This window comes from Pseudophryne corroboree, chromosome 3 (genome assembly GCF_028390025.1).
Source record: "Pseudophryne corroboree isolate aPseCor3 chromosome 3, aPseCor3.hap2, whole genome shotgun sequence".
NCBI lineage: Eukaryota > Metazoa > Chordata > Amphibia > Anura > Myobatrachidae > Pseudophryne > Pseudophryne corroboree.
The window spans coordinates 764547886-764562975 of NC_086446.1; the positions used below are offsets into that span (position 1 = coordinate 764547886).

General features: G+C 49.4%; 1 protein-coding gene across 2 annotated transcripts in view; it reads left to right on the forward strand.

Moving 5' to 3' along the window:
• Nucleotides 1–4167: 4167 nt before the first annotated feature.
• Nucleotides 4168–15090, forward strand: part of LOC135056806 (C-type lectin domain family 2 member D-like) — a 270630-nt gene continuing 259707 nt past the window's right edge. For both annotated transcript variants that reach the window (XM_063962409.1, XM_063962410.1), the window contains exon 1: nt 4168–4557. In XM_063962409.1, the coding sequence (XP_063818479.1) occupies nt 4530–4557 (28 nt within the window). In that variant the 5' untranslated portion in view covers nt 4168–4529. The remainder of the gene's footprint in view (nt 4558–15090) is intronic.

Consider the following 15090-nt stretch of genomic DNA (forward strand, 5'->3'; position numbering starts at 1 on the left):
TCCTAGAAACATATACTTTTAACGCTCTTACAACATCCAGAGATTTTGGAATCGCCACCTCTTCCGTAGCTACAAGAACCACAATAGGTTGGTTAATGTGAAATGAAGAAACCACCATCGGTAGAAATTGTTGACGAGTCCTGAATTCCGCCCTATCCGAATGAAAAATCAAGTACGGGCTCTTATGAGATAAAGCTGCCAATTCCGACACTCGCCTGGCAGATGCCAGCGCCAAAAGCATAACGACCTTCCAAGTGAGAAATTTCAACTCAACCTTGCGCAAAGGTTCAAACCAGGAAGACATGAGAAACCTTAAGACGACATTGAGGTCCCATGGAGCTACAGGAGGTACAAACGGCGGATTGATATGCATTACACCCTTCACAAAGGTCTGAACCTCTGGGAGGCAGCTAACTCTTTTTGAAAGAAAATAGACAAAGCCGAAATTTGCACTTTGATGGAACCCAAATTCAGGCCTGCATCTACGCCCGTCTGTAAAAAGTGGAGAAAACGACCCAAGTGAAAATCCTACGCAGGAGCCTTTTTAAGCTCACACCAGGAAACGTACTTCCTCCAGATACGGTGATAGTGTTTCACCGTAACCTCTTTCCTAGCCTTAATGAGAGTTGGAATGACTTCCCTGGGAATACCCTTACGAGCTAAGATCTGGCACTCAACCTCCATGCCGTCAAACGCAGCCGCGGTAAGTCTGGAAACACGCATGGACCCTGCAACAACAGATCCTCTCTTAGAGGAAGTGGCCAAGGATCTTCCACCAGTAAGTCCTGAAGATCCGGGTACCAGGCCCTTCTTGGCCAGTCTGGAATGACGAGAATCGCCTGAACCCTTGCTCGACAAATGATCCCCAGCACCTTTGGAATGAGAGGAAGTGGAGGGAACACATACACCGACTGGAATACCCACGGAGACACCAGGGCGTCCACTGCAGTGGCTTGTGGGTCCCTTGACCTGGAACAATAACTCGGGAGCTTCTTGTTGAGCCGAGACGCCATCATGTCTATCAACGGAATTCCCCAGCGTCTTGTCACTTCTGCAAATACCTCTTGGTGCAGAGCCCACTCTCCCGGATGGAGGTCGTGTCTGCTGAGGAAATCCGCTTCCCAGTTGTCCACCCCCGGTAGGAAAACTACTGACAGTGCGCTGACGTGTTGTTCCGCCCAGTGAAGGATCTTTGTGGCCTCCGCCATTGCCGCTCTGCTCCTCGTTCCGCCTTGCCGGTTTATATGGGCCACCGCTGTGATGTTGTCTCACTGTACCAGGACCGGTCGATCCTGAAGAAGACTTCTTACTTGGAGCAGGCCGTTGTAAATGGCTCTTAACTCGAGAATATTTATGTGGAGACAGGCTTCCTGGAGCGACCATTTTCCCTGGAAATTTCTTCCTTGGGTGACTGCGCCCCAGCCCTGGAGACTTGCATCTGTCGTCAGAAGTACCCAATCCTGGATACCGAATCGGCGTCCCCCCAGGAGGTGATGAGCTGGGAGATAGACTTATCTTCCGGTGAATGTGTAGATGAGATCCGGACCATTTGCTCAGCAAGTCCCACTGAAACACGCGGGCGTGAAATCTGCCAAATGGAATGGCTTCGTACGCCGCAACCATCTTCCCCAGAACCCGAGTACAATAATGGATTGACACACTCGTCGGCTTCAGAAGTTCTCTGACCATCGTCTGCAGTTCCCGAGCCTTTTCTTCTGGAAGGAATACCTTCTGTAACTCCGTGTCCAGAATCATGCCCAGAAAAGGAATTTATTGTGACGAAAGGACTGCATTTGTTGATGTGGTGCCTTTTTCTGTTGTGTGGGAACATAAGGAAGAAAAGAGGACTTACCCGCAGTCGGGGTCGAGACTAGGTCCGCCAGGCCGTCCCCAAACAAGACAGTACTTTTAAAGGGTAGAGCTTCCATAGACCTCTTGGAGTCGGCATCCGCATTCCATTGATGGCTCTCCTGGCAGAGATCGACATGGCATTGATCTTTGATCCCAAGAGACAGACGTCCCTTGCCGCGTCCTTTAGGTAATCCGCAGCGTCCTTAATATAACCGAGAGTTAGAAGGACATTATCTTTATCAAGAGTATCCATGTCACTAGCTAAATTCTCAGCCCATTTAGCAATAGCATTTCTCATCCATACCGACGCCACAGCAGGTCTGAACAATGCACCCGTATTAGCGAAAATGGACCTCAGACACGTCTCCAACTTGCGATCCGCCGGATCCTTGAGAGCTGCCGTGTCAGGAGACGGAAGCGCCACCTTCTTAGACAAACGGGATAGAGCTTGATCAACAGTTGGAGATGTCTCCCATTTTTTCCTGTCCTCAGAGGGGAAAGTATACGCCATATAAATCCTCTTGGGAATCTGCCATTTCTTATCCGGCGACTTCCAAGCCTTTTCACAAAGAGTATTAATTTCATGAGAGGGGGGAAACTTCACCTCAGGTTTCTTTCCCTTGAACAAGCAAATCCTTGTTTCCTGTACCGCAGGTTCATCAGAAATCTGCAAAACATCCTTTATAGCCACAATCATGTACTGAATACTCTTAACTAATCGTGGATGTAACGCAGCCTCAGTGAAATCAACCTCGGAATCAGAGTCCGTGTCAGTATCCGTATCCCCCACCTGAGTAAAAGGCCTCTTATGGGACCCGGATGGGGTCTGTACCTGAGATAAAGCCTCCTCCATGGACTTTTTCCACACCTGCGTCTGTGACTCAGACTTATCTAACCTCTTAGATAAAGAAGCTACATTGGAATTGAATGTATTAAGGAGTGCTAGTAAATCAGGAGTCGGCTGCGTCGACAGTGCTACATCTAGCCCCGCATCCCCACCTTCCATAACCTCCTCTGGTGAATAACATTCAGGCTCCTACATGTCGATACGTAGTACCGACACACAACACACACAGAACCGTCCCAGCAAGGTGACAGGCCCACAATGCAGCACAGAAGAGGAGACAGAGGGAGTATGCCAGCTCACACCCTAGCGCCTGTATATTGGTACACGAATATATGTACCCAGCGCTGCCTTATCAAAAAGACTGGTACCACACTGCGGCTCCCCTCTGGAGATGCCCCCTTTACTTGAAATCAGCGTGGAGGTCTCGGCAGCGTCTCTCCCTCCGTCTGGTGCAGGGAGAAAATGGCGCATGTGAGCCGCGGACCGAAGCTCCGCCCCCTTCCCGGCGTCTTCGGCCCGCCAAATTCAAACTCATGTAAAATGCCGGCGGGGGTCTGTAAAAGGTGCCTCGGCACCCACAATCATATGCTGCCCTTACAAAACTTCAGTAACATGCCTCCTAGGGCGCCCCCCCAGCGCCCTGCACCCAGTGACAACCGTTGGTGATATGTGTGTGGGAGCATGGAGCACGGCGTTACCGCTGTGCTTTACCTTCCGTCACTGAAGTCTTCTGCCGTCCTGAAGTCTTCTGATCTTCTCATACTCACCCGACTTCTGCCTTCTGTGAGGGGGTGACGGCGTGGCTCCTGGAACAAGCAGCTAGGCGCACCAAGTGATCGAACCCTTTGGAGCTAATGGTGTCCAGTAGCCCAGAAGCAGAGCCTTGAAACTCACAGAAGTAGGTCATGCTTCTCTCCCCTCACTCCCACGCTGCAGGAAGCCTGTAGCCAGCAGGTCTCCCTGAAAATAAAAAACCTAACAAAAGTCTTTCTAGAGAAACTCAGTAGAGCTCCCCTAGTGTGCATCCAGTGACTCCTGGGCACAAAGTCTAACTGAGGTCTGGAGGAGGGGCATAGAGGGAGGAGCCAGTTCACAAACAGTTTTAAGTCTTTTTAGTGTGCCCAAGCTCCTGCGGATCCCGTCTATACCCCATGGTCCTTTTGGAGTCCCCAGCATCCTCTAGGACGTAAGAGAAAAATAATTAGCTTGCCATACATGGCAGAATCACTGACAGTCTCATGCACCCGCAGGTGAGTATTGCTCCAGTGTTAGCAATAGTAGGAGCATACAGAGGTAGGGTGACTGTATATAGTACTGGACAGTGGCCCCTGATCTCAACCAAGCAGCAGTGCACAGTAGCTGCAGGGGCTGTATAAGCATCGTTCCGTAATGTGGCTACCGGAACAGTGTGGTGTTATTATACAGGACGCCTCATGTCCCTCTCTCACCTGTGGCAATGCCAGGAGGTGTCACCTGAGCAGCATTCTGTGCGACACCCACAGACACCCGTTACTGTATAATGGGGACCTCCTGCCAGGGTGTGACTAACGCTGCAGGGAGCCGTTCCGGTAATTACCCAATACAGTAGCCAAGACCCGTCACACGGGAGAGGTGTCTCAGTACAGATAGAAGGCGAGCGCAGAGCAGCTGGTGATTCCCTGAGGTGCTGGGAGATCGGAACTTATCATTATAAGCAAGTGACTGACTGCCACCTGCACGACCATACCCCGCCTGTGGGCGGCAGCAGCCCCGGGGGACGTGGTGGTACCGCGCCACTTTAGAACGAGCGGGAAGGAGTCGCGGACGGTACTGGGGCAGCAGAGGAGGAAACATGGAGATGCGGCGGGTCCCAGCAGCAGGTCAGTAATACATTTCATTTATCGTTGATCGCGCAATAATAGGCGATCTCTTCGTCTGGAAATAACATCCAGCACATGCAGGGGCGCCCCTCCCTGCGATGTGCTCAGACGGATGCGGGTTTGGGGGGGGGGGTAAATTTCGGATATTAGTAAATTTGGCAGAAACCTATGGGCATACATGTCTACCTGTCCTCTCCATGAGGGAGAAAATGCTCTGTTCCTGGACTTTCCTGGTAATGTATGATTGCCATCACCTGTGCTGAGCTAGTTAATTGATAAGAAAGGTGTTTCACCACAGGTGATGGCAATCATACATTACCAGGAAAGTCCAGGAACAGAGCATTTTCTCCTTCATGGAGAGGGTCAGGTAGGCAAGTATGCTTTAGAGCAGGGGTTCTCAAACTCGGTCCTCAGGACCCCACACAGTACATGTTTTGCAGGTAACCCAGCAGGTGCACAGGTGTATTAATTACTCAGACACATTTTAAAAGGTCCACAGGTGGAGCTAATTATTTTACTTGCGATTCTGTGAGGAGACCTGCAAAACATGCACCGTGTGGGGTCCTGAGGACCGAGTTTGAGAACCTCTGCTTTAGAGGGTTCCCGTGCACCATAATAATTGTGGGGGATGGTATATGGTAGAATGGGAGATGCAGCTGCTGGCGGCAATGGGGATTCCTTATATTTTTGAGCTAACCCCCGAAAACAGATGCTTTCAGGGATATGGCCACAAATCTACTTTGATAAATGGGCCCCTTAAGGTGTGTACACACTGACCGATATATATCAGACGTTCTCTTGAACGGCTGATATATCGCGGGTCCGTTGGCCAGTGTACAGCCGACTATGGTTAGAAATATTGGCACGTCAGTGTGTGTGCATGGGCGATCAGCCAACCACCCGTACACAAGCTGCAGGAGCCGGCCGTGACTGACAGCTGAACTGGGCGCAGTGACAAACGCAGGATTATTAGAGGGGGGTTTCCAATTGAAGTCCACAATCTCCCACTCTACGTAACACTAGAGCAAGTGCAGGAGTCTTGGGGAGTGGTAGATGAACCTAGTAACGACCCTGGACATTAATGTAAACATTGTGTTTTTTTTATTTTTATACACTGGATACTGGATGGAATACAGTATTAATATTTCTGCAGCGTGGTACATTGGTTTCCACAGGGAAACATCGGGGTGTAGAGATGGATCTTGATCCAGGCACCAACAGGTTAAAGCTTTAGGCTGTCCCAGGATGCATTGGGGCCTCCTCTGTAACCCCGCCTCCAGGCACTGTGAGCTCCGTTTTCGAGTTGGTGCCTGCAGAGCAGGTCACTTAACAAGGGGGCTGCGCTGGGCAGCCCTGAAAAAGCTTTCTAAGAAGACTTCAAGGGCCGCAGCACTTGCATGTCAGAGTGACATACTGTTCTGCAGCTTCATCACCTCCCAAGCGGCGTCGCATAGTCCCGCGGCTCAGTTCCTCGGTACTTGCGGCGAAGAGGCTCCGGCATTAGCCACACAGTCGCAGACGCTCTCCTGGTTCACGTGGCTGCTACGGGCGGGGAGGCGGTAAGAGGGTCCCCGAGGCGGGACCCGCTTCTAATTCGCCTTCCGGTCACAGTCTAGGGAGATGGACTGCAACGCTGGCGTGGACACTGTTACGCGCAGGGACCCCACTATATCCCCCAGGGCATAGGAGTACAGGTCGGGTGTACTAACACCAAGTTTAATAAGACTCCGTAGTAGGACCAGCATAGGGGAGCCAGCGCTTGACCTGTAGCCCCTCTACTGGGCGCCATCTCTGAGCAGATTTTCTCGCCCTGGATCTGCCTTCCGCTCTCCCTCCCTGACTGAGACGCTGGGTGCCATCTTAGAGCGTAGCTGTGGCTGGTCTCCCTTGTAAAGCCGCCTGTATACAGCAATGTGACTTTACAAACACTTAAGTATTCTACATATCTATATACAGACAGCGTTAGTTAAGAACAAGTGTACCTGTTACAGAATATTTTGTACGAGTATTCTGATATATACCTCTGGTCTAGGACCGCGCTGTGTTATATATATCTATATAGTATTGTATACTAAAGAAAATACAAAATAGGTGTACATAAGATCCCACTGAGCGCCAATCACCGCAATCACGTGATATTCCCAACTGAATTCACAATACGTTCCTTTCTTACTGTTTCCTCCTCAGATAATGTCACACCAATATAAAGGTCAGCACATGAGGAAGAGAATAAAACAGATCATGTGTAGAAACATCTATTTAATTTACACACAATAAACATAAAATTGATAAAAAGATAAAAATATTGCTCCAATGAATCTGGCTACTGAAGTACAAAACAATTACCAGAGGTAATGTGAACCGTCCTGAGTCAGTTCAAACAAAGGGGTCGATTCAATTCGGCAATTTATGAATAGCGCCGGGAATTAGCTCCCGACGCTATTCAATTCAGCTGCTAATTACCCGCAGTTGTCTGGAATTCTTCTCTCATCTCTGGGGGGTGAGAGAAGAAAACCGACAAAAGTGCTGCCGCGTGGCTGGCACGAGGCTGATTCTGCCGGGAATCAGCATCGCCGCGGGTAGTTAAGTCGGAGAATGCCCGTTCTCCCGACAAAACTACCTGCTAAGTCGGCGAGAACGGGCTTTCGCCAACTTAATTTTAGCTGAATTGAATAGCGCCGGGAGCTAATTCCCGGCGCTATTCATAAGTTGCCGAATTGAATCGACCCCAAAGATTTCAAATGTCACCAGTTTTCGTTCCCGGGTAGGCAGTCTGGGGACGACTCACTCCGGCAGATGGTCAGCTCCAACAGTCCACAGTCACAATGGAGATCCAGTAATATACAACGCGTTTCGACCCTATTCCTTGGGTTTTTTTCAAGGCAATAAATTTAGAAATCCACAGAGGGGTATAAAAACCCCTTCCATCCAATCAAAAATAACCTTACACAGTTGAATTTCATTAGAGTGGTGAGGTTTTCCTGGTAGCCATGACGACCATAACACAACTGAGGCTCCGGCCTGACATCACTTCCGTCAGGTGCCACAATAAATAGAGTCCCTCCTGGGTCTATTACGACCCGTGGAGGCTTCCCTGGTGCGTGTATACAAAGCTCCCCCTGTAACCATGGAGACGTGGCTAAACCGCGTCACGGCATTTCCGTAGTGTCGGACTTCCTGTATTAGCCTGATGGAGAGAACCGTTATGTAGCGGTCGTCATGGCAACCGCGCGTCACCGCTCATAGTGTTCATGCTAGGCTGTTTTAGCAGGGCGCCGCGCCCTGCCCAATTTTTTTTTCTCTAACGTCCTAGTGGATGCTGGGGACTCCGTCAGGACCATGGGGAATAGCGGGCTCCGCAGGAGACAGGGCACATCTAAAAAGCTCTTTAGGTCACATGGTGTGTACTGGCTCCTCCCCCTATGACCCTCCTCCAGGCTTCAGTTAGGTTTCTGTGCCCGGCCGAGTAGGGTGCAACCTGGATGGCTCTCTTATAGAGCTGTTTAGAAAAGTCTTTTTTAGGTTTAAACTAATCAGTGATTCCTGCTGGCGACAGGATCACTGCAACGTGGGACTTAGGGGAGAGACTTGCAACTCACCTGCGTGCAGGAGGATTGAAGTCTTAGGCTACTGGACACTGAGCTCCAGAGGGAGTCGGAACACAGGTCAGCCTGGGGTTCGTCCCGGAGCCGCGCCGCCGATCCCCCTTACAGACGCTGAAGACGGCGGAGACGGAGGTCCGGTGACAGGCGGCAGAAGGCTTCACAGTCTTCATAGAGGTAGCGCACAGCACTGCAGCTGTGCGCCATTGTTGTCTCACAGGCTCACTGACACGGTCACGGAGGGTGCAGGGCGCTGCTGGGGGCGCCCTGGGCAGCAATATAAATACCTAATTTGGCAAAAGAAATACACCACATATAGCCATTAAGGCTATATGTATGTATTTTAACCCAGGCCAGTATTAAAAAAACCGGGAGGAAAAGCCCGCCGAGAAAGGGGCGGAGCTTATTCTCCTCAGCACACAGCGCCATTTTCCCTCACAGAAAGGCTGAGGGGAAGGCTCCCATGCTCTCCCCTGCACTGCACTACAGAAACAGGGTTAAAACAGAGAGGGGGGGCAATTATTTGGCGATATAAATATATATTAAATGCTATAAGGGAGGAACACTTATATAAAGGTTGTCCCTGTATAATTATAGCATTTTGGTGTGTGCTGGCAAACTCTCCCTCTGTCTCCCCAAAGGGCTAGTGGGTCCTGTCCTCTATCAGAGCATTCCCTGTGTGTGTGCTGTAGGTCGGTACGTGTGTGTCGACATGTATGAGGAAAATGTTGGTGAGGAGACGGAGCAAATTGCCTGTAATAGTGATGTCACTCTCTAGGGAGTCGACACCGGAATGGATGGCTTACTTATGGAATTACGTGATAATGTCAACACGCTGCAAGCCGGTTGACGACATGAGACAGCCGGCGGACAAATTAGTATTGGTCCAGGCGTCTCAGACACCGTCAGGGGCTTGTAAAAACGCCCATTTACCTCAGTCGGTCGACAGACACTGACACGGACACTGACCCCAGTGTCGACGGTGAAGAAACAAACGTATTTTTCCTTTAGGGCCACAAGTTACATGTTAAGGGCAATGAAGGAGGTGTTACATATTTCTGATACCACAAGTACCACAAATAAGGGTATTTTGTAGGGTGGGAATAAACTACTTGTAGTTTTGCCTGAATCAGATAAATTAAATGAAGTGTGTGATGATACGTGGGGTTCCTCCGATAGAAAGTTATGGGCGGTATACCCTTTCCCGCCAGAAGTAAGGGCGAGTTGGGAAACACACCTTAGGGTGGATAAGGCGCTCACACGCTCATAAAAACAGGGCGTTACCGTCTCTAGATACGGCCGCCCTCAAGGAGCCAGCTGATAGGAAGCTGGAAAATATCATAACAGTATATACACACATACGGGTGTTATACTACGACCAGCAATCGCCTCAGCCTGGATGTGCAGCGCTGAGGGGGCTTGGTCGGATTTCCTGACTGAAAATTTTGATACCCTTGACAGGGACAAGATTTTATTTACTATAGAGCATTTTGAAGATGCATTTCTATATATGCGTGATGCGCAGAGGCATATATTGCATTCTGGCATCAAGAGTAAATGTGATGTACATATCTGCCAGACGAAGACACGACAGTGGTCAGGTGAGGCAGATTACAGACGGCATATGGAAGTATTGCCGTATAAAGGGGCGGTCCATTGGACCTGGTGGCCATGGCAACAGCTGAAAAATCCACCTTTTGTTACCCCGAGTCACATATCGGCAAGAAAGGACACAGTCTTTTCAGTCTCAGTCCTTTCGTCCCCATACGGGCAGGGGGGCAAAGGCCAGTCATATCTGCCCAGGGGTAGAGGAAAGGGAAGAAGACTGCAGCAAGCAGCCCATTCCCAGGAACAGAAGCCTCTCACAGCTTCTGCCAAGTCCGCAGCATAACGCTGGGGCCGTACAAGCGGACTCAGGTGCGGTAGGGGGTCATCCCAAGAGTTTCAGCACGCAGTGGGCTCACTCGCAAGGGAACTCCGGGATCCTACATGTAGTATCCCAGGTGTACATTGGAAATTCGAGACGTCTCCCCCTCACACAATTCACAGGCTGTATTCCCAGCAGGTGATAATCAAAGTACCCCTCTTACAGAAGGGGGTAGTATTCCACACTATATTGTGGTACTGAAGCCAACCGGCTCTGTGAGATCTGAAATATTTGAACACTTACATACAAGCGTTCAAATCAAGATGGAGTCACTCGGAGCAGTGATAGCGAACCAGGAAGAAGGGGACGATATGGTGTCACTGGATATCAGGGACGCTTACCTACAGGTCCAAATTTGCCCTTCTCACCAAGGGTACTTCAGGTTCCTGGTACAGAACTGTCACTATCAGTTCAGACGCTGCCGTTTGGATTGTCCACGGCGCCCCGGGTCTTTACCAAGGTAATGGCCGGAATGATGAATTTTCTTAAAAGAAACATGGACGCTTTCCTGATAAGGGCAAGGTCCAGAGAACAGTTGGAGGTCGGAGTAGCACTATCTTAAGTAGTGCTACGACAGCACGAGTGGATTCTAAATATTCCAAAATCGCAGTCTTTTCCGACGACACGTCTACTGTTCCTAGGGATGATTCTGGACACAGTCCAGAAAAACGTGTTTCTCCCAGTGGAGAAAGCCAGGGAGTTATCCGAGCTAATCGGGATCCTCCTAAAACCAGGAAAAGTGTCAGTGCATCATTGCACAAGAGTCCTGGTAAAAATGGTGGCTTATTACGAAGCAATTCCATTCGGCAGATTTCCCGCAAGAAGTCTTCAATGGGATCTGCTGGACAAATGGTCCGGATCGCATCCTCAGATGCATCAGCGGATAACCCTATATCCAAGGACAAGGGTGTCTCTCCTGTGGTGATTACAGAGTGCTCATCTTCTAGAGGGCCGCAGATTCGGCATTCAGGATTGGATGCCGGTGACCACGGAGGCCAGCCTGAGAGGCTGGGGAACAGTCACACAGGGAAAAAATTTCCAGGGAAGTGTGATTAAGTCTGGAGAATTCTCTCCGCATAAATAAGCTTAGAGCAAATATATAATGCTCCAAACTTAGCAAGACCTCTGCTTCAAGGTCAGCCGGTATTGATCCAGTGGGATAACATCACGGCAGTCGCCCACGTAAACAGAAAGGACGGCACAAGAAGCAGGAGGGCAGTGACAAAACTGCAAGGATTTTTCGCTAGGCGGAAAATCATGTGATAGCACCGTCAGCAGTGTTCTTTCCGGGAGTGGACGACTGGGAAGCAGACTTCCTCAGCAGGCATGACCTCCACCCGGGAGAGTGGAAACTTCATAGGGAAGTTTTTCAGCATGATTGTGGACCGTTGGCAAAGACCAAAGGTGGACATGATGGCGTCCCGCCCAAACAAAAAACGGGACAGGTATTCCGCCAGGTCTTGAGACCTTCAGGCGATAGCTGTGGATGTTCTGGTAACACCGTGGGTGTACCAGTCAGTGTATGTGTTCCCTCCTCTGTTTCTCATAACCAAGGTATTGAGAATTATAAGACATAGAGGAGTATGAACTATACTAGTGGCTCCGGATTGGCCAAGAGGGACTTGGTACCCGGAACTTCAAGAGATGCTCACAGAGGACTAAGGGCCTGGGGAGCTAAGAAGGGACTTGCTTCAGCAAGTACCATGTATATTCCAAGACTTACCGCGGCTGCGTGTGACGGCATGGCGGTTGAATGCCGGATCCTGAAGGGAAAAGGCATTCCATAAGAGGTCATACCTACCTTGGTCAAAGCAAGGAAGGAGGTGACCGCACAACGTCATCACCACATGTGGTGAAAATATGTTGCGTGGGTAAGGCCAGGAAGGCTCCACGAAGGAAATTCAACTAGGTCGATTTCTGCACTTCCTGAAAACAGGAGTGTTTTGAGCCTCAAATTGGGGTTCATTAAGATTTAAATTTCGGCCCTGTAGATTTTCTTCCAGAAAAAATTGACTTCAGTTCCTGAAGTCCAGATTGTAAAGGGTGTATTGCATATACAGTTCTTTTGTGCCTCTAGGGGCACCGTGAGATCTCAACATAGTGTTGGGATTCCTTAAAATCATATTGGTTTGAACCGCTCAAATCTGTGGATTTGAAATATCTCACATGGAAAGTGACCATGCTGTTGACCAATATCTCACATGGAAAGTGACCATGTTGTTAGCCCTGGCCTCGGCCAGGCGATTGTCAGAATGGGCGGCTTTGTCTTACAAAAGCCCATATTAAAATTTTCCATTTGAACAGGGCAGAACTGGGACTCGTCTCCAGTTTTCTTCCTAAAGGGGTGTCAGCGTTTTCACCTGAAACAACCTATTGTGGTGCCTGCGGCTACTGGGGACTTGGAGGACTCCAAGTTACTAGACGTTGTCAGGGCCCTAAAGATAAATATATATATATAGTTAGGACGGCTGGAGTCAGAAAGTCTGACTTGCTGTTTATATTGTATGCACCCAACAAGCTGGGTGCTTCTGCTTCTAAGCAGTCTATTGCACGCTGGATTTGTAGTACAATTCAGCTTGCACTTTCTGTGGCAGGCCTGTCACAGTCGAAATATGTAGATGCCCATTCCACAAGGAAGGTGGCATCATCCTGGGCGGCTGCCCGAGGAGTCTCGGCATTATAACTTTGCCGAGCAGCTACGTGGTCAGGGGAGAACACGTTTGTAAAATTTTACAAATTTGATACTCTGGCTAAAGAGGACCTATAGTTCTATCATTCGGTGCTGCAGAGTCATCCGCACTCTCCCGCCCGTTTGGGAGCTTTGGTATAATCCCCATGGTCCTGACGGAGTCCCCAGCATCCACTAGGACGTTAGAGAAAATAAGATTTTACTTACCGATAAATCTATTTCTCGTAGTCCGTAGTGGATGCTGGGCGCCCATCCCAAGTGCGGATTGTCTGCAATGTTTGTACATAGTTATTGTTACAAAAAATCGGGTTATTACTATTGTTGTGAGCCATCTTCTTAGAGGCTACTTCGTTTTGTTATCATACTGTTAACTGGGTTCAGATCACAAGTTGTACGGTGTGATTGGTGTGGCTGGTATGAGTCTTACCCGGGATTCAAGATCCTTCCTTATTGTGTACGCTCGTCCGGGCACAGTACCTAACTGAAGCCTGGAGGAGGGTCATAGGGGGAGGAGCCAGTACACACCATGTGACCTAAAGAGCTTTTTAGATGTGCCCTGTCTCCTGCGGAGCCCGCTATTCCCCATGGTCCTGACGGAGTCCCCAGCATCCACTACGGACTACGAGAAATAGATTTATCGGTAAGTAAAATCTTATTTTTTTTTAGGGCAGAATCCGCCCTGCCCTTTCTGTGGCACCCTGCTAGAACAGCCGCCCGCTTTCTGCCCTCCCAGCATGTAAAGATGCAGTGCGCATGCGTGCGGCATCCATTCACGCTGTGAGAGAGCTTGGGGGAAGCCCAGCACCTCCGTAGGTGCTGGGCACGCCCCCAACAGTGATCTGCCCCCATCTGTGGGCTGAACCGCCCACTTTTATTACGTTTATTGACCACACCCCCTATTTTGAATGGTCACGCCCATTTTTGGCGCGCGCACACCCTTGTGCCCCTGACAGTCCGGCGCCCTGCCCAGATCCTAGAGTGAACACTACGCTCAGTTTATCCAATCCCTATGCGCTCCTCCCCAGTGTCTGTAGTAACGGAGATAGCTGGCTGCATGGTGATCTAATTCCAGTTTATTTATTTTTTCATCATATGATTTTTATTTTAAGTTAGAAACATATGTCATTTGTCGAAATACAAACGGTAAACAAGAGTTTGTAAAAGCAGAGTGGTCGTTATAGAAACAAATTATGCTAGTAAACTTCTTTGAGAGAATGGTGAGGAGGTGTGGTATGATTGGTAGAGAGAAGAACTGGAAGTCGAAGAATCCAGAGCCATGAGGTGAGGGAGAAAGCGGGGGAGTAGAGCAGTGTCAGTAATGGGACGTGAGTTCAGAGGATAGAAGGAAAAAATAGAAAAGAGAGGAAAGGGAAAAGAAGGATGAAAAGTAAATAAATAGAGGGGAAGAAAATAAAAAATAAAAAACAACATTTATAGGGGGGGGGGAGGGGATATAGAAGGAGGGGTTGTGGTTGCGAGGCTAAGTCTTTAATTAGTTAAGTCCTGGGAGGGGGCGGTCGTGGAGCCTGTACCATGGGAGCCAGGTGGAGTGGAACTTTTTAACTGTATTGTGGCGAAGGCTAGTGATGTATTCCATGTTTGCCACAAACCAGATTCTATTCTTGAGAGCCTGGCTGCTGGGGGTTTCAGGATTCTTCCAATTACTTGCAATTTGGTATTTTGCTGCGCAAGATATGAAGAGGACTAGGTTTTTAGATTCCTTGGAGATGTGATCGGGCGGAGAGCAGAGAAGGAGGTTCGCAGGCGATAAGGGCTCTGGCAAGTCGATTAGTCGTGAGATAAGCTTACGGACCTTTGCCCAGTAATGAACAATCACCGGGCAGGTCCACCAAATGTGATAGAATGTGCCTACTTGGTCGCAGCTTCTCCAGCAAAGGTTGGAGGTGTCGGGGTAGATCTTGTGCAGTCGGTCCGGTACCAGGTACCATCTAGTATATATTTTGTAAGAGTTTTCCCGTATGGCCACGCTGATGGAGCATTGTGAGATCCACTCATGTGGTTCGAGAGGTGGGGGTGTAGGGCTGAGGATAGTCTTGTAGAGGAGGGAGATGGTGCCTCTGCCGGTAGAGTAGTAAATACAGAGTCTCTCAAAAGGTGTGGGGGTCGATAGAGGAAATTTTAACTGTAGAGAGGAAAGAAAGTGGCGAATTTGCAGGTATTGGTAAAACAGTGAGTTAGGTAGGCTGTGCGTAGTTTGTAGGTCAGAGAATGATTTAATATAGTGTGTCCCTGTGAAGTGGTGTATCCTGGTAATTCCCGCTGAGATCCAGGGGCGGGCCATTTCCCGAGAGAGT